A 27126-nucleotide genomic window follows, 5' to 3' on the forward strand; every position below is an offset into this window, starting at 1 on the left:
TATGCTAAGGGCCTAAAAACAGCAAAAATAACCATTGCATTCCCTAAAAATGTCTGTAAAACAGTTCTTTGATTGCCCTTAGCTTACCATATGACCATGTGTCATGAGCATCTGCCTTTTGCCTAAATTTTGCAGCCAAATGTTCAAGTCGCTCAAGCCTTCGTATTTCATTCAGCAGCCATTCCTCATAGCCCTTTTCTGCTTGTTCAAGTCTTTGCCAAGCAGTGGCGATATCCTATAGAACGTGTGGAAATGAATAGCCTTAAGCACCTTTTGCGATATATCAATATATAAAAAAAGATTTCTGGTCTTGCACACCTTCTGGGCATAGAATCTCTCTTTCACTTCCTTTTATTTTCTCCCCCACTGCTGAAATTTAGATGATAAACTCCTTCTGTCAAATAAAGCTTATAACAGAAATAAATAGCAAGAAATGTTCAAAATGGGCAGCACTATTAAGATGTAAAGAAAAGGGAAACATCCTTGCCACTGTGAAGAAAATGGAGCAATAATGAATTTGCACAATATAAAAGCATTGAAGAAGAAAAAGAAGAGGCTGTTTTTTTATCTACCCCACTTTTCACTAACCAAAGGAGTCTCACAATGGCTTACAAACACCTTTCTCTTTCCCCACAACAGTCACCCTGTGAGGTAGGTGGGGCTGAGAAAGCTCTAAGAGAACTGCTCTGTGGGAATAGCCCTAGCATAACTGTGGCTAACCCAAAGTCACCTAGCTGGCTGCATGTGGAGGGGTGGGGAATCAATTATGTATAAAATATCTATTTAAATTATAGAGATAAAAAATAAACTTTAAGCATTAAAGCATTAAAATACCACGTTAAATCATAGAATCATAGAATCATAGAGTTGGAAGGGGCCATACAGGCCATCTAGTCCAACCCCCTGCTCTACGCAGGATCAGCCCTAAGCATCCTAAAGCAGTGGTCCCCAACCTTTTTATCACCGGGGAAGGGTCAACGCTTGACAATTTTACTGAGGCCCGGGGGGGGGTGTCTTTTGCTGAGGGACGTTGCCACCGCCTGAGCCCCTGCTTTCCCGCCGGCACCCCTGACCTTCCACTGCCCATTGGGGGCGCTGCCAGCAGCAGCTGTGCAGTGCCATGCCAAGGGGGAGCTCCAGCCATGGTGGCTGCTGGACAGCACCAAAGGTGAGCCGGCGGCAGAGTGGCAGGGCAGCCCCCGAGGCAGCATCCGGGGAAGAGGACGAGGAGAAGCCCCGGCCCGGTACCGACTGATCTACGGACCAGTCCCGGTCCCTGGACCGGGGGTTGGGGACCACTGTCCTAAAGCATCCAAGAAAAGTGCGTATCCAACCATTGCTTGAAGAGTGCCAGTGAGGGGGAGCTCACCACCTCCTTAGGCAGCCTATTCCACTGCTGAACTACTCTGACTGAAATTTTTTTTCCTGATATCTAGCCTATATCGTTCTACTTGTAGTTTAAACTCATTACTGTGTGTCCTCTCCTCTGCAGCCAATGGAAACAGCATCCTGCCCTCCTCCAAGTGACACCCTTTCAAATACTTAAAGAGGGCTATCATTTTAGTTATTAAAATTGCAGTTTTTTCTATCATATGGGGCATAGATGGGGCCAGTGCCAATTTTATTATATGTGCTGCTGAAGTAAGCACATGTGGGGGGGGGGGGAAAAGTCATGTAGAAAAATTCTCAGTAAGGTTTTAACCTGGTGGAGGCAGACAGGCTAGTGTTGCTTCAGATGTTGCTTCTAGCCTCAACCATAGGTCTGTCATGCAGTCCTTGTAGAACTGTCAAAGGTTCTGCAGGGCTCTGATCTCATTTGACAGAAGGGTCCACTAGGCCAGACTCAGGGCCAAAAAAGCCCTGGCCCTGGTTGAGCTTCACAAAGGAAATCACTGATCTCTTGCAACATAAGGACATTTCTACATACATTTGTTAGCATGAATTAGGAACTATATGGCCATAATCAATGGAAAACTGTGAGAAGAGTATAAATGTCTCTGTAGCCAAGGCATTACAAACACGCTTTTCTTGATCTTTGAATCAGTTCTGTGCTTTTTATTTTTTACAGGTGATATTTTAAACATGAAAGATGAATATATGTAACTGCATATAGACCACCTTAAAAAAAACCTCTTCTAAAGGCAGAAAATCAGCCTGAAGTAGAAGGTAATGCAACTCTGGGTGATAAGTGTAAGACATATTGCAAAGCTGGATTTATTCTGTAGGTAAAGAAATCATCACTATTAAGATTACCCATTTTCTTCTACTACTTAAAATTCAGAATAAATATACACTTCCCTATGCACTTAATGAAATAGTTTAGAACTGCAATTTATAAAAACCTTTTACTTACTGAAACCATCTTGCCCTCTGATGGCATGAAAGCCGGCCTGTTGCTAATCCTTAATTTTGTCTGCAATGTATTGAAATTGATCTCCAGCTGGCATTTTTCTTGGATCTTGGGTGGCTTGTGCTTGCGACGATAATCTCGGAAGTCCTCTAACTTCTTCTGCATAGCCACCATAGTTCTCTCTGGAGTCCTGTTTTCCAGCCAGGGAGTTGTGCGACGAATCCATTCTAAAAGCTGTTTCACATACAAATAATATTGTAAAGATACAAAAACAAAAACTAAGAGACCAGAAAGCCATCTCTGAGCTAAACAATGTTTGGTCGTTTGGATCCAGAGCAGCAATATTCGGCACCATTGTCTCCTTGCGGCATCTGAGGTCAATCAGCACGATACTAGTTGGCCCATGGGGTGAAGGAGCCTTGGTGCTATATAGCCAGTGGCAACAGTGGCTGTTGCAGCATAATAAGAAACCTCCTTCTCTCAGAAGACTAAGAACTTTGCCTTGGGCCACGATCAAATGAAAAGGATTCAGCTGCACAGAAAGTGCCACTTGGAACCAAGGAGATAGCTGAGAGACTGAGTGGTGCTCCCTCGCATGGCCCATGCAGACCTGACCCAGGTTCTTCCAGGAGCATCAACAGGGGAAGCCATGTGTTTCCCAACAGTTCTAGCCTGGAAAGAGGTAACTTTTCTGTTATGTTTCTGCCTTGATAAGTCCAATAAAGACATTACTTACTCTTCAAAACAATCATGATTAATTATCAGAACAATAACTGTACAGTTATGTCAGGCTTCTTTTACCTCACTTGCTAGTCTTTCATACTCTTCCATCATTTTTTCATTCTCTTGGTTCACAGCAAGGACCTTACAAATCCTATTAGCAGCAGTTTCTGCCTGCAAAACAAAGAATGCAAATGAGTATATGACATTACAGAGAAAGACCCAAAACCATCAAGTTTCCTGTCTGCTTGGCATTTTGCAGTGAAACCCAACATTGTAGCCATGGAGTGCCATGGTGCTCAGCAAATATGCTTCCCAGCATGCATGTGCTCTGTTCCTAAAAGAAGGAGCCAATCCTACCTTTCCTAGAACTCACTGGGACAGGTGATGCTTCAGGAGACTCCAAGATGCAACACTTTTAGGGCTGCAGGAAGTGCACATTTGGAAATAGCCCTCCCCATCATAAGGTTTTTAACTCAGAACTAGGGATGTATATTAGGATATTTCTGCTCTAAATATATATCTGAAAAATACCTTATCAGTATCTTCTAGATATAGGTGGGTATCCGGATGGCATCTGGATATTCCGAGATACTAGGAAATGGATCCCCCCAAAATCCCAAAATATTGGGGAGCTAGGGTTTCTTGGAGCGCTTGTCTTTAAATTTTACTACATATCTATGTCAGTATCTTGCCAGGGATTGCTGTTTGCCTTGGAGATATTGTTATAATTAGATAATGCTTTAGAGAAAACTGTACTATAAACCCATGTTTTGGAACTACTTTGGACCAATTCATATAAACATGCTGATTTGTTTGCATGTTCAAGCAAAAATATAGTCTGCTGTGGACACCAAAGCCATTTCTGTAGCCCTAGCAACCTGGAAAGGAGAATCAGAGTGATAGAAATGGCTGTTGTTTAGAACAGTTCTCAGTGACTGTTTCTCCACAACAACAGAAGCAACAAATAAAGTGTGAAGGAAAATACCTCAATAAAGAGGTATTGGTTAGTAATCTAGTGTTCATCACAGGATTGGCATTATCATTGCTGGTTTTAAAGCATTGTGCAATAATCTGTTTAGGCTCAGACATAAAGCTGCACAGTCTCCCTTTAGATTTCAGGTGTCAGGTGATCTGAATCCTGATGGAACCACATGCCCACCACTCACAAAAGCTTCCATCAGAAGGTAGCCTTACTGGAGTAGTCTTTTTGGAATGTTCACTTTGGCTGCAGTTCATAAATTACACACACAGGAACCTCATAAAAGAAGTACAGTACCAGCTTAGACTGTTTAAGAGATGAGCAACAAAAACAAATTTGTAAAGATGTCAGAGTTAACTTAAGGACCCAATTTAATTATGCCAGTCATCAATTCTAAAAAAAAAAGATCAAGGACAAAATCTCCTTTTGAATCAATTTGAAAAGAACTGCATCAGTTATATACCCATGCTGCATCCTCACTTGGAACACCATGTACCGTTCTAGTTTCCGTACCTCAAAAAAGATTGTGCAGAGCTGGACAAACGAAGATGATTGGAGGGTTGGAGCATGCTTCCTAGGAGCTTCCTTTTCAGTTTAGAAAATAGGTTCTTTATAAAAGTATGCAGGGGGTGGAAAAAATGGTCACAGAGCTCTTTCTTCTTTTCTTGTAATACTAGAACTTGGTGGGTACCCAGTACAACTGATAGGCAGTCAATGAGTCTTGGAATTCACTGCCAGTGGATGCAGCGAACGCCATGAGCATAGATGGCTGGCTTAAGAGGGGAATAAAAAGATTCATGTAGAAGAGGCCCATCAATGGCTACTACCTAAGGTGACTAACATGGAGGGAACCTCTATGTTCAGAGAGAGTAAACTTCTGAATCCTAGGGCCAAGAGACAACATCAGAGGAAGGCTTTTGTTACTGTGCCCTATTCTTTGACCCTCACGAACAACTGGTTGGCCACTGTGTAGAATAGGATGCTGGACCTGATAGCTTAATCCAACAAGGCTCCTTTATGGCATTATGTATCCATTTATAAAGAGCCTCTTGTGGCGCAGAGTGGCAAGGCAGCCGCCTGAAAGCTTTGCCCATGAGGCTGGGAGTTCAATCCCAGCAGCCGGCTCAAGGTTGACTCAGCCTTCCATCCTTCCGAGGTCGGTAAAATGAGTACCCAGCTTGCTGGGGGGTAAACGGTAATGACTGGGGAAGGCACTGGCAAACCACCCCGTATTGAGTCTGCCATGAAAACGCTAGAGGGCGTCACCCCAGGGGTCAGACATGACTCGGTGCTTGCACAGGGGATACCTTTACCTTTTATCCATTTATAACTGAAGGTTGATGAGCCACCTGAGATTCTACTCCTATGCTGGGGGGGGGGGTATCCAACATACTATTATTTTCTGGTAACTGCAGAAAGCCCACTGGGAAAGCCAACATTTTTAATTTATTATGCCAATTATGGGAAAGGTGTTAAAAATCTTCTTTGCCTTTGGAAAAGGGATGCATAGCAATTGACATAATGGAATCATAAGAGCAAAGAGATAATGTGGTACAAGCTAATTACATACCTAGCTCAATATAATGAGGAAGTTGCTAGCACCAGATGCTTCAGAGTCACTCTTCAGTGGGCAGGGCAATTATCTATTGACCCACCTTGACTCCCAGCAATATTCAGAAACTTGCGTCTTGATCCCAAGGCTAACAGGCATTCCCATATCTTTTGATGGTTCAGATGTACAATAGCTACAGTACTAATTTTGTTCTGTTAAAGGATTTTTTTTTTAGTAAAAAACTTGTAGGAAAGAAGATAGTGAAGATCATTAGCAACTATGACATTCCAGTATGGTTGATAAATTACTCATTGGTTTTTGGTTTTCATTTCTGTCAATGGCAATGTAGATAACATATTGTCTCCTGATGTTGTGTGTTTTCTAAAAAGATGGTGCTAACTCAAGGTAACTCTAATTATGGTACCATCTGGATACCATCTGAACACTCATCAAATTAAAAAATATATAATGAGTGAATAAAAAGGACACATTTTGATCATAACATTTTTCAGTTTTAAAGGTTTCATGACTTCCTGTTTATCTTCCTGTGCACTATTGATATTTTTTGTAGCTTTCTCCCCCTCACCTCCAGCTTGGTGCCATTAAAAAAAAAGCAGGCTTTTCTTTTGAGATCAATCACGGCCAGTCAGGAGTCTTATAGGCAAATTGCTGAAACTGTATCCTCATGAAGCCATTTGGATTTGGCTATATGATCACAGAATCATAGAGTTAGAAGGGATATCCAGGGGCATCAAGTCCAACCCCCTGCAGAATGCAGGAAATTCATAACTACCTGCCCATCCACAGTGACCCCAATTCCATGCCCAGATGATGTCCCCACAAAGGACATCATGACAGCACAAAGTCAAATAAGAGTAAGAATAGGAACTGCTGTTCTCATTATTAGGAAGATTCCAATGTTCCCTTGCTGTGGATTTTTACTTTAAAATGTTGCTTAGGACATAGTAAGTATGCAAGTTTGGTTTTAGGTTTTTGTGTAAATCTGCTAACATGCATTTTTTTCACTGTTCTAGCTATAAAATGGTTCCTCACTTCCCTTTTTTAAAAAAAACTTAGCTGAGTGGCTCCTTTTTCTTCTTTCTTTGTCTGTCCTTCAGATGTTTAAAGATAACACAGATATATTCTGACCCAGCCCAGGATGCTGAGGAACTGAAAAAGCCTTTGTTGATCTATATCTGATTATGGCACATTAACTCACAACAAATAAACTATGTTATTTCACTTTTACAGGGAAATGGTCAAGTCAGACAGGCAGGCATGTTTTAAATTTAAACTGTAAAGGCCACAGGTAAAAAGGCTACAGGAATGAGGGGAACTTTCTTTAACTATATACAACAGCTAGTTTGTTACAAAAAAATAGCTGTTTTGTTCTATAGATGGGTGTTTATTACTGTTGACAGATAAATCACTTGGCTGTCATTCCTTAGATACACAAGTACAAGTTTACTAAGGTCTGTGGAGGCAGGAACATACATGCAGATTCTGATTTCCCTTCTTTAACACTTGTTAGGGATCTCCCCCTTTTCTAGGAGCTATTCCCCCATGTCAAGGATTACTGGTTTCATTTATCCATTTCAGGATCCTCCACTGTCCTTCACTCTCCTTTTCTCTATGGGAGCATCCTTAGAACACACCTAGCAGAACTCTGTTTTTGAAAAGAGTACAAGCTGTGTTTCAGTGAAGTTTTTCTGCTGTTATTGTGTTTCTTACTTATGAATCCCCTGATCAGCTTTAGAGGAATTCCCTGGAACACAGTTTGAACAGTACTGCCTTAAATCACCTACGCAACTAAAAGGGACAATGTAGTGTAATGTATTAACATATTTCTTGCAGATTTTTAGGCCCTGTTTTTCTCCCGAAATGGAACCCAAAGTAGATTACATCACTTTTCCATTCTTTATTTTATCCTCAAAACAACTATGCAGTAGGTTAGGCTGACAGGATGCTAGTCCATAATCAGCCAGCAACCTAGCAGGCTGTAGAATCAAACTTGCATCTCCAGATCCTAATTTAATACTCTAACTACTACATGTGGGATTTATATTTAGGCCAAGCTGGATTCTGGAGATTTTTGGTGGCAGGATCACTTGGGCATGAAATTGGGGTGACCATGGGGGGGGGGGGCAAGTAGTTGTGAGTTCCTGCACTTAGCAGGGGGTTGGACTGGATGATTCTGGAGGTCCCTTCCAACTCTATGATTCTATGTATACCTCATCTGACCTTCCTGTAGTCTAAGCCCTGATGAGCAGTTAGCAGAGAATTTTGCTCCCATTTTAAAAGGAGATAATGATATCAGTATTATGATTGTGCTCCTGTAAAACATTAAAATTACATGCACTTGTATTTGACTATATCACAAAAAACAGACAATCAAAGTGCAGTTAATCATATAATGGTATAAAGCAGATTCTGTTTTTACAAAGAAAAAAAAGCAGGCAATCTCACCCAACATATATTTACGTTAATTAAAGACTAATGATTCTTTAGGGAACATGAAACCCTAATGAAATGCACAGCACAAAACAGCAACCGAAAGGGACATAGAATCATAGAATCATAGAGTTGGAAGGGGCCATACAGGTCATCTAGTCCAACCCCCTGCTCAACGCACGATCAGCCCAAAGCATCCTAAAGCATCCAAGACATAAGAATACCTGCTCTGCTCCAGCAAAAGCATGATAGAAGCAGGAAACATAAGTCATGATAGCTCTTTCATCAGGTTTGGGAGTGTTCACAATATCTACAAGAGAAGGAGAAATAAAACAAATGCAAGGAGTGGGAAAACATGGGGTGGGAAGGAAAGCATAAGATCTGTCATCCTGCTCTCTTTTCTGTATGCAAGACAGGTGTTTGCCTGAAGCTCCACATGCCAAGCTTTGCAAAGCTGAAATTAATCATCTGCTACATTTATATGTGCTGGCTGAAAAGACACAATATTGAACTCAAAGGGAGATTCTGTAAGGGAGGGGGGAGTATTTCCTCTGCTATTATGAATCTGCCCTATTCCCAAAGAGAAGGCGGAATATAAATCCCATGATATAAATAAAATAAATAACCTTTGCAAAGGAAATAATGCATACAATAATTTTGCACTACAGCATTCCCTGGTCAAAAAGAAAAGATTGCTTGCATAGGTAATATTTGCAAGACTGGATGGTTGCATTCCAAATTAAAATGTATGATTTCTGTGAAAACAAAGGCAAGGTGATACATGGATATAATTTTCACAAGTACTCACAGGAGAAAGGTAATGTTAGCTTTCTAGTATACACATCCAGATTCAAGCCCTGGTGGGTGGCTCAAATGAATTTTGATTTTACATCACATAATTCCTCCTAAGCAGTAGCATGAACATAAAAATCAGTTGGAGGGGGGAGGGAATTAGATCTTTTGTTTATGTTATGAAACAATACAGCTCTGTTTTTAGATGAACTACTGGAAAATTCCAAATTGGGTTAGAAGATTTAGACTTCTAAAAAGCTTCTTAAATAGTTTGATAGGAATAAATCAAAAGAGGATAGTAGCAACTGAAAACCACAGAAGATGGCAGACATGGTGAAATTTCTCCACGATGATATCAGAAATACAAGTTACACTAGATCAATGAACATAGGTGGGGGAGTGTGGGTTGCCAACCTCCAGATGAGAACTGGAAATATCCCACAATTACAACTGACTTCCAGACTAAATAGATTAGTTCCTCTGGAGAAAATGGATGCTTTGGAGGGTAGAATCTGACGTCCCTCATCTCCTGAAATTCTGCCCTCCTGAAACCCTGCCCCACCCCTAAATCTCCAGGAAGTTCTCAATCCTGAGTTGTCTACCATCAGCAGTAGACCTCAACCCTGACCTCTATCCATCATTTAAATGTCAACATTAAACTCTGGATTTGGAAAGTTGTTGAGAACTGGAGGTCGGGTCTAGAGAAACCAGAATTTGGGTAGGGGAGGGACCTCAGCAGGGGATAATGCCAAGGAGACCACTCTCTAAAGCCATCATTTTCTCCAGCACAGCTTATCTCCGTAGCTTGGAGATTAGTTGTAAAAAGTCAGGAACCACAATTTTAATGTGTGGGGAAATTCCTTCCCTCATCTCTGAGACTTCCCTTTAAGGCTTGGAGTGCCAGAGGGACTCTCCTCTCCCTCCCATAGCTGTCCCATACCACAATACCCACCTTTAGCTGGAAGCAACTGTGCCCAGGAGCCACTCTGAGTCCAGAGTGACTTTTAGGTCTTCTGCTACGGTGGCCAGGTCAGAGCCTCTCTCAGAGTCCAGTGAAGTGATCTTCCATGGTACCTGAGCCCAGGGTGCCTCCCGGATTGCTCCATGTGGTGCCCAGGACCAGGGCAGCTCTTGGAGTGCTCTGCCATGGAGCCTTGGCCAGGGGTAGCTTCTGGTGTACTCCACCATGGCAGCCAGGTGGAGTCAGAGTGTTCTGCCATGGCACCTGGGCCGGGAGCCTCTCCTGGTGTCTGCTGCCTCTGTGGCCTGGCAAGGAGCTGTTCCCAGCATCCATTACCATCACTGCCAGGCAAGGAGCCATTCCTGGCATCCATCACTACCAACTTGAAGTGGTTCCTTGCAGAGTTGTCAGCTGAACTGGTAAATGCATTCTCTGTGTGAGCATAAAGAAGCTACTTTACTCTTGGTGGGGGAATGTAAACTCCCCTGTATATTTTTTTTAATTTTCAGACCTGGGGAGTACCCCAAGATTGCTGAAAATTCATTTTAATACTTGTAGAAGGAAAAGTAACATTCTACTGAGAATCTGAAGTGATATCCCCCTGAAGAAGCTTGATGCAAAAAGCACTGGGATTTCTTTCCTTACAAGCACCAATTGTTTTTCCTATTTTCTTTGCTGGACTTAGTGTGGCCCTTTTCTTTTTACATGGACAATTAATCAGAACACCTTTAAAATGTTCCAGAGATTAAAGATAATTTGTCTAAAATGAAGCCTACATAACACACTTAATTTTTCCTTATACTCTTTAAACATTTACAGTAACCATGTTTTTGCATAGTGACTAATTTTGGAAACCATTTTTTCTGTTAGTATTACAGGCCTCAGGTTTGCTGGTATTACAGGCGTATCATTTTTAAAAAGCCAACCTCTGTCTGGAAACAACTTTGCTTTTTAAAGTTAGGTCCTGCAATTATTCTATGATATTTGGCTGCCTCCTTTATTGTCCAGATCTAATTGAAACTCTTTTCATGTTTCTCTGCCCCCAGCAAAACAACATTTCTGAAGAGAACACTTCATGATGCTTCCCCCCCCCCCTCTGTTTTACAAGCCTGAAATCAGGCATGATAAGAATAACAAGACACATGCATTTGTAAAAGTGCCCTGGAGAATTTGAAGCAATTACAAGAATATTCATTAAATTATACAACTGCGCCTTCCACAATGGTTGTTTATTCTTTGACAATCCTTGGAAATTCCCATTGTAGAAACTGGAAAATTAGATGAATGAATCCTTTCACAAATATGAATTATCTCTGTATGAAGCATCTCACTAGCAGAGGAGGGAGTACATATTAATTATTTGTATAGATGTTAATCTCAGAAGCCTGTACAGTGTCATCATTAAAACATTTAACTATTGCTATTAACTGTTATGTGTCTGTGCTAATTCTAGTTGGGTAGAGAAAAACTACCACTGCTTCTTGAACTCCAGAAGTTTCCCCACTGAATACAGCTAACTTCATGAACTAATTAGGATCTGCCTGACATCTTAGGCCAAAACCCAAGCTGGCCTTGCTTTAAAATTATCAGAATGAAAATACAGCAAGCAGAAGGATTTGAAGCCTCTAAAGCAAAAAGATGCTTGTCAGATATGTCTCATTCAGGAATTCCTAGATGATGTGCTAGGGCATACTAGTGTTCCATTAGAGAACAGCTAGAGTATCACCCAATTCATCTCCTTCGACAATTTCGGCAATTTAGTCAGTCACCACAAATGTAGATTCAGCAGAATTCAGAGGAATGCACATCTTATGTCTGCTAGCTACTGGTAGGGTTGCCACCGGCCAGGGTGGGAGTGCTTCTTATCAGAAGGGACATCCAGATCATAAGCATAGTGGATGTGCTTCTCTGCCATAACACTCTAAAATGAAACAATAGGTGCCTCTGGCTCAGATATAAAATTGTTCCCCTCGGGTACCAGACATTTTGAAAGCATTATTCTACTTGCTGGAATCCAACTGTGATGAAAAGACTGAGGAGAGCAACCGCCTGACTTCCCTCAGCATGCAGGGAGACTTGAGGAAAACAAAATTCTCTGTGGAGTTCACTGTTTACTTCCTAGGTGGGTGAAGCCAAGGAAAGGGCAATCCTAGTGGCCAGCACTATGTACCAGTTGTTAGTGCAGACGCTCGCTTCTGCAGCTTCTGAGAAATTGCCACACACGCTCAAATTCCAGCTGAAGGAGGGTGATGAAGTAGATGCATAGGGCAACCACTCACAGCCAGCAAAATGGTCCTTATTTAAATCAAAATATTCATTTGGCATTCTCCAGTACAGAGGAATTATCAAGTGAATCACTGTTTGGTGTGGAAAAGATCCCTCTGTCATGAAGTGTGTGTGTGTGGCAGGTGGGAGGGGGGAGATGTTGAAAAGCTGCTGTTCAGCTTTCTGCTTATTAGAAGAAACTCTCACCTTCTGCATCCAACATCTTTGGGATATCCAAATGTTTTTCAGCAATGTCCATGGCAAGGTTTATATTTCTCAGTGGGTCATCCTGCAGGGGAAAAAAGGAAACATTACTAGCACATCTTATACAAAATTGCTGCAATATATACATGAAACATGGTTTAATCAGAACGAGGTGACAGGGTATTTCCCAGAGACACTTACTCAATTGTGGTGTTAAAAGGAGACTCTTTGAACTAATGTTTATTTAAAGAAGAAAAGACCACCTTGTTCTCAAGTAAGTTACTGAGGAACTATTGGGAAAATATAGGTCTTGTGACAAGAAATGGTGACACGAGACAGTTGAACTGGATTGCACAGATGCGTACTTTAAAACATATGTGTAACTAGAGAATAAAACCAAAGCAGTGAAAACATTCAGGAAACACTGACTGTGGCTAGCTAGAGCTCAAAATTCAAGAGTTAACATTCTCAAACAATTATTTTGTCACATCTAAATAATTGGTTTAGATTATTAGGTGCCTAGAGAGAATAACAAGATGGATGAAGGCCAATAAGGTTCAGACAAGACAAAGATGCTGTTGATCAATGAGAATCTGCTCAGGGGACTTGCAAAGCCACCATGTCCTAGGCCCTTTCTGCACTCACATTTTTTCCCATTGTAAATCTTGTCAAATTCAGGTCAATTTGAACCCATATCTACAGCCTTCCTTTTTCCCGATTTGAAACAGAGGTCACCGTTCTGCGTTTTCATTGTCCTTCCTGCATGATTGGGAGTGGGTGAAGCTCCAGCCAGCATTAAAGGAGCACAAAGCTGGAGAGTGCTTTATTTCCTGCCTTTTGACTCTTTAGTGTACAGCCAGAGCAAGCTGGGGGAGGGACAAGTGGAGCACAAGGTTGCTTGTATATCTTTCTTTACCTCCAGGAGTAGGGTGGGGGGAGGGAGATGAGGCAGCAGCCTCACAGAGAACAAGGAGGGGAAAGTAAATCCAAGAGGCACATTTCTGCTTGTAGAAGTGTAGGCTTTTGGAGTGCAGTCACTTTAAAACAGATCCCAAAATGAGGGAAAAAATAAGTCTTGCAAAGGAATGGCAACCGGGAACCAGGCAGTCTTGACCAATCAGCAACAGATTGCTTTGCTACGTCAGTATTGGAGGCACGGGACAGGAAGTTAAGCCAGCAAAATGCAGAAAATACTGAGGCTCTCGGAATCGTTTTCTCAAATGTAGTGAGTTATATCTGCTCCTGGATATCGCGGGAGAAAAGTAGTATCACCTCGGATCAATCATAGTCATTGCAAAGGGAAAATTTAAAGCGCTAAATATAAAAAAATAAAATAATGTGTAGATGACTTGCTTTAATTTGGGGTCACCAGGGATAAGAATCCCAGTGCAGATTGTCCCCTAGAGATGTTTGCACTCCCCTTGAGGAAGCAAGTTCACAGCCTGGGGATGCTGCTAGATCCTGGCTTATGGCTAGAGGTTCAAATTTCCTTCATGGCACATACCACCTTTTATCAGTTCCAGTATTTGCCAGTTATAGCCACATATGTTCAATCAACCCAAAATGCAGCTTCCAGGCTATTGTTGGGGTTGATTACAGTGATCATATCATCCCTTTGCTGGAGATCTGCACTGGTTACCCATTGGTTTCAGGGCACAATTCAAAGTGCTAGTTCTTAGCTTTAAGGCCCAAAATACTTTGGAGCCAGGATACTTGAAGCACTGTGTCCTTCCATACTGTGCAGCCCAACTGTTAAGCTCTCTGTGCCCCCACCTTCAGAGGTGAGGCAGGTGGTAACTACAGACAGGACAATTTCTTTGATGGCCCTTCACCAATTAATGTCCCTTGGGAGTTGCCCGGCACCTACTTTCCTTTAGGCATGAAGGTAAAACATGTCTTTTTACTCAGGCATTTAATTAGAACAGGCTTTCTCAACCATGGTTTCTTGACAGCCCTAGAAAGGTCTCCTGAATGGGTGGAGGAGAATTTGTTTTTTTACATATTTTTTAATTTGCTAAACATTTATCAAGTAATATGAGACTATATGATCATGTCGACCTGTCCTCCTCCCAAAACTGCCAATGATGTGCCTGTAGGGGATGGGGAGGGGAGTGGCCCTGGATGAGTATGTACAGAGCTATACCCACCATATTCTTTACGAGCATGCAACTTCTGGGGTTTCTTGAATCTTGAAGAATGTTTCAGGGGTTTCTCTGTAGCAAACAAGCCTGAATTAGGGGTTCAATGCTTTTTCTGTTTAATAGATTTTTTTAATGCTGCTGCTTGTGTTCCTTGAAGGAACTCCATCCAAACCCATGGAGGTCTCCCATCCAAATACTAGCCAGGAATGGTTTTGCTTAGCTTCCAAGATATGACTGGATTGAGCTTGCCTGGGTTATCCAGGTCAGGGTTTATACTGCTGGGGTATAGTGGCTTGTATGGTTTTTGTTTGCTTGTTTTTGTGTTTTATATCTGTTTTTAATTTAAGCTGCCTCAAGCAGGACTCTAAAGGGTCAGGACAGAAATGCACCAAATCAATAAACAATCAATTCACCAGCAGAGCCAGGAAGGAAGGTCATTTCTGGTTACTTAACACACCCCAGTTTGCTATTAAGGGATCATATTAAGCACACAGGAAGTGAGCTAAATCACTGCAAATCAGCATGCTGTGTCACCCATTCTATTGACCTTAGAAAGCTTGGAGTAGTCAATAAGATCAGGTCGGTGTCTATGGATAAGCGCACAAAGGCCAAGGCCGTCTTTCCAGCTTCAGAGCAAGGAACCAAAAATAAAATGGAAATATGTTAATGATATTATAACAATCTGTATTGCAGCTCAGAATCAGCCTACATGCAGAAGCTGCATATTTTGCTCAGGCTGATAACTCATGACATTTTCTGTGGTTCTAGAGCTTGTTGGGGTTTATTCAAAAAAGAAAAAGACACTACAAAATACAGTATACAGAAAAGAAAAAGACACTATATTTTTTATTTACAGAACTATGAATATTAAACTGACATTTCACAATGTATCATATATTTCCCCCCTTTTCCCTCATCAATAATACTGCTGAGTACCTATTGTATTTCCCTGAAGTTTATATATTTCAGTCTTTTGAAATATGCCTCATATAAATAAATCATTTCCTTCCATCTTATTTTATTGATCAATATAATGTAATATTGCACTTCATTTTCTATTAAAATATTATTTTGATTTGTTTTGTATCAAATATGTAAGTTTTGCCATTGACCCATATTCTTCAATTTATTTAACTACTCAGTAAGGTGTGGTACTCTTGTGGTGCAATGAGCCTCTTGTGGCGCAGAGTGGTAAGGCAGCAGACATGACGGTAATGACTGGGGCAAACCACCCTGTATTGAGTCTGCCATGAAAATGCTAGACGATGTCACCCCAAGGGTCAGACATGACCCAGTGCTTGCACAGGGGATACCTTTACCTTTAAGGTGTGGTAAAGATTCTTTTTTTTTATCTTGATGCATATAAGAGCCTGTCAGCTGTTACCTTATATTTAATAAATTCACTGTATATTTAATACTGTTTGGTACTATGTTAACATACATTTTGGATCCATTACAAATCTAATTTTCAATATCTTTTGTATTTCATCATGAATCATTTACTCAGGTTCTTTTATGATATGTTCCTAATAATTTGTGAAATGATGTTCATTTTCATGGGGAATTTTGCATATGCACTAAACAAAGAATAAATCCCAACAGGGCAAAATTTTACTGTTTTGTAAATTGCCTGTTGCCAGATCCAGATCCTTCAGTCACTTATATACAAGTCTGCTATAGGTTATACACCTGAAATTCTATCACATTTCTATTTAATCCAGCAAAGAGTTTTGTGACCACTTGAACATACATGATATAACTAGGAACAATGAAAGACATCTCCTGTCCTTTCGCCTCTACACATCAAACACTGTTTACTAACACTGCAAAACATCCAGTTGTCAATAATTCCACTATATCATAAACTCCATAGGGTATAGTACCTCTGCTATTCTAATGACCCCCTCAAGGATATCTTGGTTCTAGTGTTTGTATACGTTTTGACATTGAATTCATACTTGGAACACAAATTAACTCACTTGAATCAACACATACAATGCATTATCTAGAGCGGGGGTTGTTAACCTCCGGGCCGTGGCCGCAAAAGCCTCGGCACCGGGCTGCCAGCAGCCGTGCCACCCTATCCCCCCCTGCAGCGAGAAGCTCGCTAGGCCTTGAGCAAATTGGCTGCTTCTAGGGTCGCTTCGCTCACGGCCCAGCAAGTTTCTCGCTGCAGGGGGGGGAGAGGGTGGCGCGGCCACCAGCGGGCGCAAATGCGCATGTGCGGCAACTCCACACATCGTTTGCATGGAGCTGCCACACATGCGCGGTGCCCAGGCCGTTGTCACACCCCACACCCCCGCAGGCCAGGTACCACCAGTAAGTTAGTATCCACAGAGCGTAGAGCTCTGCAGGGGGAATAAGGTAACAGGTGGACCCTCAGTTATGTGGGTCTCAGACCATGAAGAAACAACCTGGGAAAGAACCATATCACCCCTTAACTGGCCATTTTTCAAACTGCAAAGATGCTATCCACTACACCTGTGAAAATGCAAAACAGCTGCTAATATTTTCATTTCTGGAAATTACCAGCATTACCTAAGATGGAAGTTTTGAATGTTCACATTTCTATAAGGTGCAGTTTTCCTTTGACACCACAGCAGCAGTCCTTCTTTGGCAGACGTCTCTGAAAAGAGCACCAAAAATACATGTAAAAAGGATATATTACAGTCTCAGAACAAGTTCAGAATACAGTTTGTTATCAACAGCCAAATAGCTACTGAGTAGCCAAGTACCAGTGTGGAAGAATGTTGCTTAAGTTAACAGATATTATTTCTTAGAAAATGCTTGTAACTGCATGAGGTTCCAAATTCTTTAGCCTATTTTTAATTGTTAAAAGTTACTTTATGTTGAGACTAATGAACTGGTTTATGCTTAGTTTTAACTTTATCCCAAGTTACAATGCTTGAATGTTGCATTTAGTCCAAATCTCTCTTTCACGAGTGGTAGATTCTTTCTTTCTATGTGTATTTATTTATATTTGTTTGTCTGTTTATATATCATTTATAGACCACCACTCCCCAATGACAGGCTCAGGACTGTTTCCAACAATACTGTACATTATAAAACTCTAAAAACATGATAAAATACAATTTGTTCCATAGTCACCATAATATATAGTTGGCAGGTTCAATAATTCAGATGGTGATAAGACTACCCCCCAATAGAGGGAGCCTCAAACAGGGAGGAAGGAATAGGGAGAGGACAGGAGGGAGGTCCATAATACTGGGTCGGCCTGACTACGGTGCAAGAGTGCTGTTTTACAGGCCTTTCAGAACTTAGCCAGCTCTGTCAGGACCCAAATTTCGACTGGTAGGAGCCAGAACTGAACAAATGTCCCCAGAAGAATATATGCAGAAAATTATCATATATAAAATTACCATGATTCCTGCATCATGAACATTTCATTATTTGTTCTTCTTTATTCTAATTTTTGTGCTTGATTAGCTAGTCACAAGCTCTCAAACCATTAGTCTCAGAATATCTGAGGAGGTAATTATTATATTCAGCTCTATGGCAGCAACGTCCATTTTTTCCATATTGAAAAGGGGCTGCATGAAACTTGAAAACTCACTTTTATTTTCAATACTGTAAATTTAATCCAATAGAAAATAATGAAAACAGTAATTTAACTTGCTTTTCTTTGTTGATGTACAAATAAGAAAACAGGACAGTATTTACCTGTAACTGGGTTCTGTCTTCTGTGCAGGGATGCATTGGGCCTGCTCTAACACAGGCCCAGTGTGGGATTACACAAAAGACTGATGATGAATATCACTGGGCGTGTATACAGGTGGGCGTGTATACAGCTATGCCTCCCAACCATATTGTACACAATTGTGCCACTTCTAGGATTTCTTGAACATTTCAGGGAGTTCTCAGTGGTAAAAAAAGAGGCCAAGACAATTAAACTGATATTAATGTGCCCACTAGTATTAATATAGAGCCTCTTGTGGCGCAGAGTGGTAAGCGGCAGAAATGCTGTCTGAAGCTGTCTGTCCATGAGGTTGGGAGTTCAATCCCAGCAGCTGGATCAAGTTTGACTCATCCTTCCATCCTTCCAAGGTCGGTAAAATAAGTACCCAGCTTGCTGGGAGGTAAAACGGTAATGACTGGGGAAGGTACTGGCAAACCACCCCGTATTGAGTCTGCCATGAAAACGCTGGAGGGCGTCACCCCATGACTCGGTGCTTGCACAGAGAATACCTTTACCTTTACCTTTAGTATTAATATGTGATATGTGTCCAGAGAGCTCCTTTCTTCATTTTTGCACCAGTTCTTGTGTGCTAATTTGAAAACTTATGCCAGGAAAACTATAAATAATGGATGGTGCCTGTTCCATGGTTGTCATTGCCCTTAGCATGAATTTGGAAAGACAGGCTGAGAACTGGCATGAACGGTCATTGACTGGGGGTGGGTGGGGAGACTTCTGGGGTTTAAGATATATTTGCTATATTTTTGCTATATATTTGCTATATCTGTTCCTCATCCAAACCACTTTAGGGGGTGCTCCTTAATAGAACCATGCCTTGAAAAGGCATATATATCCTCTTAAAAGTTACTGAATACTGGTAAAAGCATAATTCATATTCAGAAAGAACAATCTGGATATATTTCATTGCTCTAAAAACTAATTGCTACTGCATAATCAGATTAAAATAAATTTACTGAGTAACTGTTCTCTAAATCAGCACATCAACCAGAAAAAACAGTTGATGTTAAATAATACACTGAACTGAATGATATCTGTCTGCTCAAGCCAAAAATACACATTTGTGTTCTGTCATGGATCTACCACTGCCTGAATACTTTATTTAAATGTTTCTTATGTGTTGTTTCTGTTTGAAAACTGTTATCAGAGGACAATAACTTTTTAAAATGCTGCAGCATCTATGATAGAGACGGAAGGTTTTCAGGATATAGCAAAACAAAGTTTGAGTCCAGTAGCACCTTATAGACCCATTATGCACGGGGGTTTTAGCGCACATTCGGGGTGGAATGGCGGCGACTAAAATCACCGATAACGCATGGTGCCAGCTGCAACCAACCGCAGCTTCGGTGCATGCCGCTGAAAAAGCCGCGTTCGCGAAACGCGGAAGAAAGCGCAGCTTCCGGGTGAGCGGGGCGAAACCAGAAGTGGTGCCGGGATCGCCACGTGCATAATCGGTTACTCTGGGTTTTGCCGCCGTCATGCCCTGCCCCGTGCATAACCGGTGTGCGTCGCGTCTTCCCCCTCCGCGTTTTCCATGTGACCCAAAATCGCCGTTTCGGCAGCCGTGCATAATGGGCCTTAGAGCAGATAATTTTTCTAGGTTTAAGCTTTCATTAATTAAAGTTCACTTCATCAGATATGATAAAATTCTGTTTGACTTTAAGGTGTTAAAGGTAAAAGGTAAAGGTGTCCCCTGTGCAAGCACCGAGTCATGTCTGACCCTTGGGGTGACGCCCTCTAGCGTTTTCATGGCAGACTCAATACGGGGTGGTTTGCCAGTGCCTTCCCCAGTCATGACCGTTTACCCCCCAGCAGCAAGCTGGGTACTCATTTTACCGACCTCGGAAGGATGGAAGGCTGAGTCAACCTTGAGCCGGCTGCTGGGATCGAACTCCCAACCTCATGAGCAAAGCTTTCAGGCGGCTGCCTTACCACTCTGCGCCACAAGAGGCTCATAAGGTGTTACTAGACTCAAATTTTGTTCTTTTTAAAAAATGTTTAAATTAAACACCCATAAACCTTGATCCTGTCATGTTTCATAATACCTCAACACCCAATGTCTTATATGTTTTCTCTGACTGAAACGTTAACCACAAGGAAAAGCTTTCTAAGGACCAGTCAATGTTCTTTATCCACATAATGCCTCAGGGTCATGATAAGATTCACTTTGCTGACAGAACAGTGATATTTATTAGGGAATGGCCCTCTCCAGACACTAGCACACTTTCTGAGCCAAGTAACAAAATCTTCCAGAGTTTTACAGATGGAGAACAATTATACAGTCATCTAACATAGATAGCCCTAAGGTAGCCTGATCACATCAGGTCTTGGAAGCCAAGCAGGGAGTATCTCCAGCTAGTATTTAGCAGGGAGACTGCCAAAAAACCCCAGGGTCATGACAAAGGCAAACCACCTCCGAATATCTTTTGCTATGAAAACTCCATGAGGTTGCCGTAAGTCAACTGGGACTTGACGGCAAAAACAAAAACATGGATACCATCTTATACTTGTTCTGTTTCATGCTTGTTCCCTCGTCAAGCTTTGTCTGTGACTGCCCGGCCTGGTGATAGATTCCAGTGACCATTCTGAACTGATAGATGACATCACATGGCTTTGAAATTTTGGAGTATATTGTAATATGCTTCAGATATGTATAGATATCTCAGCTCACCAATTCATCCTACTGAAAATGTCTAAACTATGCTAAACCAGCAGATAGTGAAAGCCAAACAGCATAAAATATTCAAAGAATCAATCACAACCCAATTATCATGCTGCTTTCTTCTGGCTCAGAATGCAGGTTTGAGACTGCATGATTAACTCTTCTGTCATATCAAAACTCCTCAACCATGAAAGGGCAGCATAAGAGGGATGTTTCTGTGCCTCTTCTTGAAGTTTACTTTGTTCAGGAAGATTATGACATATGTGTGTGCATGTATCTATTAGCAATCTGAGATATTAATTCATTGCATCTATTACCTATATTCTGAAGAGAGGCAGCCCTAAGAGGACTGATCTACTTGACTAAGCTAGATGGGAAAGGGGCACAGGGGTGGCATTTCAAAACAGTTTCTGCCATTATCCTATCATCTTGCTATCATTTAGCTTGCTATCTTGTCAATATGGGAATATGGGGATCAGCGTTAAAATGGCTGGTCTCTTTTTTCCAGAGTCAAGGACAGAGGGTAGCTGTTGGGAAAGAGCAGTCAGGCCTCTATGAACTCCAGTGCAGAGTATCACATGATGTAATTCTCTCCCCAATGTTATTTAACATCTTTATGGATCCTGTATTACAGCTGGCTAGGCAGCGGGGGGGGGGGGGTTGGGATGGGTTGTCACCAGTACACTGATGACAACCAGCTCTATCTGCTCATGGGGAACCCGCTGAATACACCCCTAGACTCACTGGCCAGATGCTTGGGGGCAATAGTGGAATGGCTCTAACAGAGCCGCCTGAAACTAAATTGTAAGAAGATGGAGGTCCTGTGGCTTGGTAGGAAGGGGCCAGATGAGGAAATGAGTCCAGGACTCTTTAAATACTACACCACACTATATTTAGTCTAAGGAAGGAAAACAAAAGAAGAAAGCAACCCAGCAAATATAGAGTCAGCAGTCCTAAACATTTATTTATGAGCAGTCTGGCCGCTACAATAGCAAGTGACACGTCATTATTCAATGTTGTCAATAAAGCTATCATTTTCTTAAACAAACTGTCAGCTCTAAACACACCTTGACAAAATACTTGAAGACAGTGTTGTGGAACAAATTCTTACCTTCTACTGAAATATCTTGAATAGCAAAGCGAAGGATGATTGTCCAGATCATACCCAGAGTCATTTTCACATTGCCATCAACAATTTCTGAGTGAAATGAAAGAGTTGCACTGTGATCATAGTGTGTATACCTGCTATTTTCCATTTTGTTATTTTATTCATGAACAGTTATAAGTTAAATTTTTCAGTAAACCCATAAATCACTGCTTTTGAGATTTCATATATCTAGAGACAGCTCGCAATTTACTGAATGATATCTAAGTTGATTATTGTAGGACAATCCTAAGTAGGGCTGCTTGAAAGTAAGTAAGGCTTGGTGTACCTCATATTGTTGTTCTGGCAGTAGCCCCTTTATTCACCTCATATCAAATTGTTTTCAATTAATGCTATTCTTATTTTGCTGTTTTGACAACAATACTTGTCTTCTGAAAATAACTGTATATATGGAAAAGGACAATAAACATAATGAACAAAATGAAAATGTATACATTTAAGATTAACACAAAGCCCAGTTAAACAAATAGTATTCACCAAAGGAAGCAAATACAGTGGAAGCCTATTAATTGGTCATTGTCTCAACTAACTCAAGTCCTGGACATGCTGAAGGAACAGTTGAAATTATATATGCACTGATTTGGAGGAGCCCTTTACTTCACTACATTATTCCCTCCTTTATTACTCCTATATGATATCATGACAAATTGAGGTTAGTTGAAGATCTCCACCTTCAATCTTAGCACGCCATGTGACTTGAAAACAGAGGGTGCATGGTAGGGATGGGCACAAACTGACTCACGAATTATAGCTAGTTCATGATTCACAAAGCAATGCTCATGGCATGGCAACAGGCACAAACATTCCATGTACTTTCATGCTCTTCGTTGAAGTGCATGGCAATTTGTGAATCCAGTCAATTAAAACTGTGTACAAAACTTCAAAGCTATGTGGGGATGTTCCAGCCTTGGAAATGCTAGGGGCCTTCCAAAATTTAATAGGAACTACTGACTGCCAATAACAGAGTTCCCATTCTGCTCTATGGTATCAGAATGCTGTGTATATCCTCAGTTCAGCACCACAGCCTCTACTCTGTTGGCTGTTGACAATTAGATAGTGAGGCAGGAAATGTCTCAAAAGCATAGCACATTCATTTATTCTTGATTGAGACCTCCTCTTCCCTACTGGAATTTGCATGTTAGGTAGACTCAGGGCTCTGAGCCACTTTGTCTCTATGCTTACACCAAGCAATGGGGTTTAGCTACTGAGTGGCTTAACTGAGGACCCACATTTTTATACCCGTCTGTAGAGTATTGCACTTTAAAAGCTCATAAGTGCTGTATAAACTTGGAATAGACTGAAGTGATAATGCCTGACCAGAGTCAGACATCCTTAAGTGACAAGTGGCTCAAAGGAATTTGATTGGTTAGCGCCAGATGAGCAGAAAGACTTGGGAACTGACTGTGGAAAGTTTAAGTCTGAGAAGATGTTGAAATTATTCTAAATCCAATGTTATTTGACGCCCTGAACTAGCTTGCTGGGATGACAGTATAGAAGTTAAATTAATAAATAAAATAAATAAATTATTGGCTCAATTTTGAGTAAAGCAATATTGGGATGGGGGTTTAATACAGCAAATTTCCTTCCATTAATGAGTCATCTCTCATGTGCTATCATTTCAAAACGTTCCACTTTTGCCACAACCCTTTTTTGCCACGTGATCTACATCTGAGGGGGTTTTTTTTAGTTTTAAGTTGAGACCTATAGCACTAAACCAATATAGCACTCCAGAGTCATAGCTGCATCATTGAGATGTCTTGACTGATTGCTTTGTTTATAATAACTCTGCCAAGGACAGTCCCAAGCCCGGCCACAAAAGGAGGAGGCTGGTCACACTGCCGAGGTAACCAGAACTGAGAAAGCAGGGGGACCAAGCAAGAAATTGCATGGGAACTTTGTTCTAATCTACATCAGCTTTAAATCAGGCCTGGCCATAAACCAGAGGGGAAAGTGCTAACTAATGCTGAGGCTTTCTCCTATTTTAAAACATTTTAACCCTATCTTGGCTGCTAAAAGCTAAAATTGTAATTTTGATATGGTGACAGTTTGAGGGAAGTCAGAATCTGAATGGAACGTTCCTAACAGACCTTATTGGCATCCTGAACCAAAAACAAAAAGGAGAAAATACCCTCACCCAGATCAAAGTTAAGAACCTAAAAATGTCAAAATATCAAAAATTAATTAAGCTGCCGTAGGGTACAACTCGATTTTAACATTTACTACTAATATTTATTAAAATTAAAAACCCAAGGCTTATTGCACAGCCTCAATAAAATGAGTGCATGCATGCATACCAATGCCTCCACTGACCAGACGCATTTCAGCATTACCACCTTTATCAACGGTCAATTACAAGAAATACAAGAATGTTTATATAGTTATCTCCTTGACATAAAATTATATACTCAGGTGACATGCAGCCTACTTTGGATGAAGGTTGGCTCCTGATAACAAGACACTTACTGGACACTGAAAGTGCTTAACTAGACCAGGGCTTGCTTTTGAAACATCAGAGGCCTCAAATAGTTTTATCTGGCCTGCTGGTCCACAGAACTGACTAAGGTCCATGGTGTCCTGAGTATATCATTTTATATCATATCATTTTATGTAAAGGAGGCAATTGGCTATAACAATCCTTGTATTTATTGTATTTTTGTATGCTGGCTTTATTTGATGCCTGACCACTGATAAGGACGGTATTGCCAAAACGTGTCTGGTCAGTGGAGGCGTTGGTATGCATGCATGCACTGTTTTTATTGAGGCTATGCAATATGCCTTGTGTTTTTAACTTTAACAAGTATTAGTACTACATTTTAAAATTTCATACTGGACCCAACCAAACCTCTGAACTGTAATATAATACTCAGGCAGATCCTAAGAAAAAACACGGTCTTTGTGGCTTTTTGTTAATGTACCTTCTGCACCAATTGAGACGAGTTTGACCCCTTTGCTGGCTATAAAATCCAAGGCTTTGTTGACGTTTGCAATTTTATGGAAGCGCATCTTCCCCCTATCTGGTTTCGGTAGTCTTTCCCCTGTAGAAAAACAAATTGCATACATTTATTCATTCTGACTGCAGGCACCCCAGTGGCTAGATGGATGGAGGAGACAATGCTTTGTGCTATCTAAAAACTAAATATCAATTTTTACAGGTTTCTACTCACTTCAAAGCCCATCCCTGAAAAGAAATGCAAGTATAAAAGTGGCTTGTTTTGAGTATTTTTAATGCAGCTGGAAAATTTTAAATTAAATTCTTGTATCTGTACATTCGCTTTTCAGCTTTATTTTTTGTTAACCTTTTAACATTTGTAGAATATTGTTATGGTCTTCTTTTCACTTATTCTAATCTGAATGAATTTTTCAACACCATGTAACTGAAATATACATTACATTAGTTATTTGCCAAATTATGAGAAAAGCTTCTTCCTCAATTAACGTGTTTACTATGGAATTATCAACATTCATTTACTCGATTTTAAGTGCTGTAATAGGTATTACAGGATATTTGTGGAGAGTACCCTACTTTCAATTCAAGTTTGCAGCTGATTACAAAAAAAGGATCACCAAGCAATTTAAAAGCATCCTGAAAAAGTAACCAACATTGATTGACTGATCAGTTTAATTTACAGCTAAGGGCACATAGGCTTTGAAGGATTCCTGTGTAACAATAAAGATGGAAGTAGAAACTAATGTTCCCTCTGCCATTCCAGATTATAACTATACCTAATTTGTAGTCTCTTTACCAAATGCGAAATTTGTTTAATGCCCAAGATCATGACTGGTTGCAATCTAATCCCAATACATTTTATGCAGAAATTAGCCTACATAAATTCAATTGTGTTTGCTCATAAATGTGCACTGGGTTGCCCCTTAAAATAATTACAAACATGCAGCTTGGCAAAAATCAAAAAAGGAAGCAGAAAAAATAAAATACACCACAGGCTAATGTTACAAGGTAGATAAGCTTTGCCTCTTGTCTACCACTCTCATACTTCGCTTTGTGTTGGGGCACCATTTCTTCCCTGTCAGTATTTACAAGGAAGAAGATTCAGACAGCCATATTTTATATCCATGTCTCACAAAAGGATGTTCATCAATAAAATGTATAGTTATGTACACTGGAACAACCTATTGTGGTGGACTATGAGGTTTTATTTAGCCTCATTCAATTGTAAACAGATTCTGCAACAATGTACTGGAAAGTCATAATGAGTATTAGAAATATGTTGTGATGAAGATATGACCATCTTTAAACAAACCTGAAATGACTTCCAAAAGCAACATCAGTTTAAGGCCATTCCTGAAATCCTCTTCAATATTCTCAATCTGAGTCCCTGCTTTCCGTAGATGGGAGTTGCACCAGGCTGTAAATGTCTGCAGTAACAATTGTTAAAGTGTTAAAAAAGATATCAAATAGCTACTGTAATTCAAATGAGACTTGGTTAAAGCCTGATTTCAATCAGTTTTACAGTGAACAGCCACTAAATATTAAAATTTGAGAAATACTTTGCCTTTCAACTTGGCAAATATGAGACATATCTATTTTATATTTACTGAAGTATAAGATCAAGCACTTCTAGAATTTTACTGTTTCTTAAACTATCCACGTCAGGCCTGTGAATGTAGTATATCTTGAAACATCTCCACGCAATATACCAAGTTATTATTTGTTTCTTCTATTATAAAATACACTACAGAAACATGTAGTGTAGACACGACCCATTAAATGCCCACTCTGTTAGTGATAAATTTGTCATGGGCTAGGTACAATCTATCTTGCCAGGTCCTCCCTGGCCACCAGTGGGGGGTGAGGGGGTAAGGCTGCCAGGTCCAGACTGAGAAAGTCTTGAAAATTTGGGGGTGGAGCCCAGGGAAAGGGATCTCAGCAGAGTACAGTGTTGTAGAGTCCACCCTTCAAGGCATCCACTTTCTCTGGAGGAACTGATCTCTGTAGTCTGGAGAGCCTATACTTCAGGGGGGGGGGGGTGGCTGGAAACCCTAGTTCTATCCCATGTTATTATTTTAAACATTTTTATATTGCCTTTCCACCTGAGCAGGGCTCACATAAAACATTAGATCAGTTAGAAACAACATTAAAATTATAAAATAATTCAACAAAATGCTCATGTTGGAATTGTTCTTATCAGATACAGTATACAATTGAAGTTT

General features: G+C 40.7%; 1 protein-coding gene across 2 annotated transcripts in view; it reads right to left on the reverse strand.

Annotated features, from left to right (window-relative positions):
• The window catches only part of ACTN2 (actinin alpha 2), a 73238-nt gene that overhangs the window by 32499 nt on the left and 13613 nt on the right, over nt 1-27126 (reverse strand). For both annotated transcript variants that reach the window (XM_077345531.1, XM_077345523.1), the window contains exons 2-11: nt 26217-26331; nt 24873-24992; nt 21904-21990; nt 16957-17044; nt 14966-15044; nt 12281-12362; nt 8280-8365; nt 3152-3244; nt 2354-2584; nt 88-235 (exon numbers count right to left, since the gene is read on the reverse strand). In XM_077345531.1, the coding sequence (XP_077201646.1) occupies nt 88-235; nt 2354-2584; nt 3152-3244; nt 8280-8365; nt 12281-12362; nt 14966-15044; nt 16957-17044; nt 21904-21990; nt 24873-24992; nt 26217-26331 (1129 nt within the window). The remainder of the gene's footprint in view (nt 1-87; nt 236-2353; nt 2585-3151; nt 3245-8279; nt 8366-12280; nt 12363-14965; nt 15045-16956; nt 17045-21903; nt 21991-24872; nt 24993-26216; nt 26332-27126) is intronic.

Source organism: Paroedura picta, chromosome 1, assembly GCF_049243985.1.
Source record: "Paroedura picta isolate Pp20150507F chromosome 1, Ppicta_v3.0, whole genome shotgun sequence".
NCBI classification, from domain to species: Eukaryota; Metazoa; Chordata; class Lepidosauria; order Squamata; family Gekkonidae; genus Paroedura; species Paroedura picta.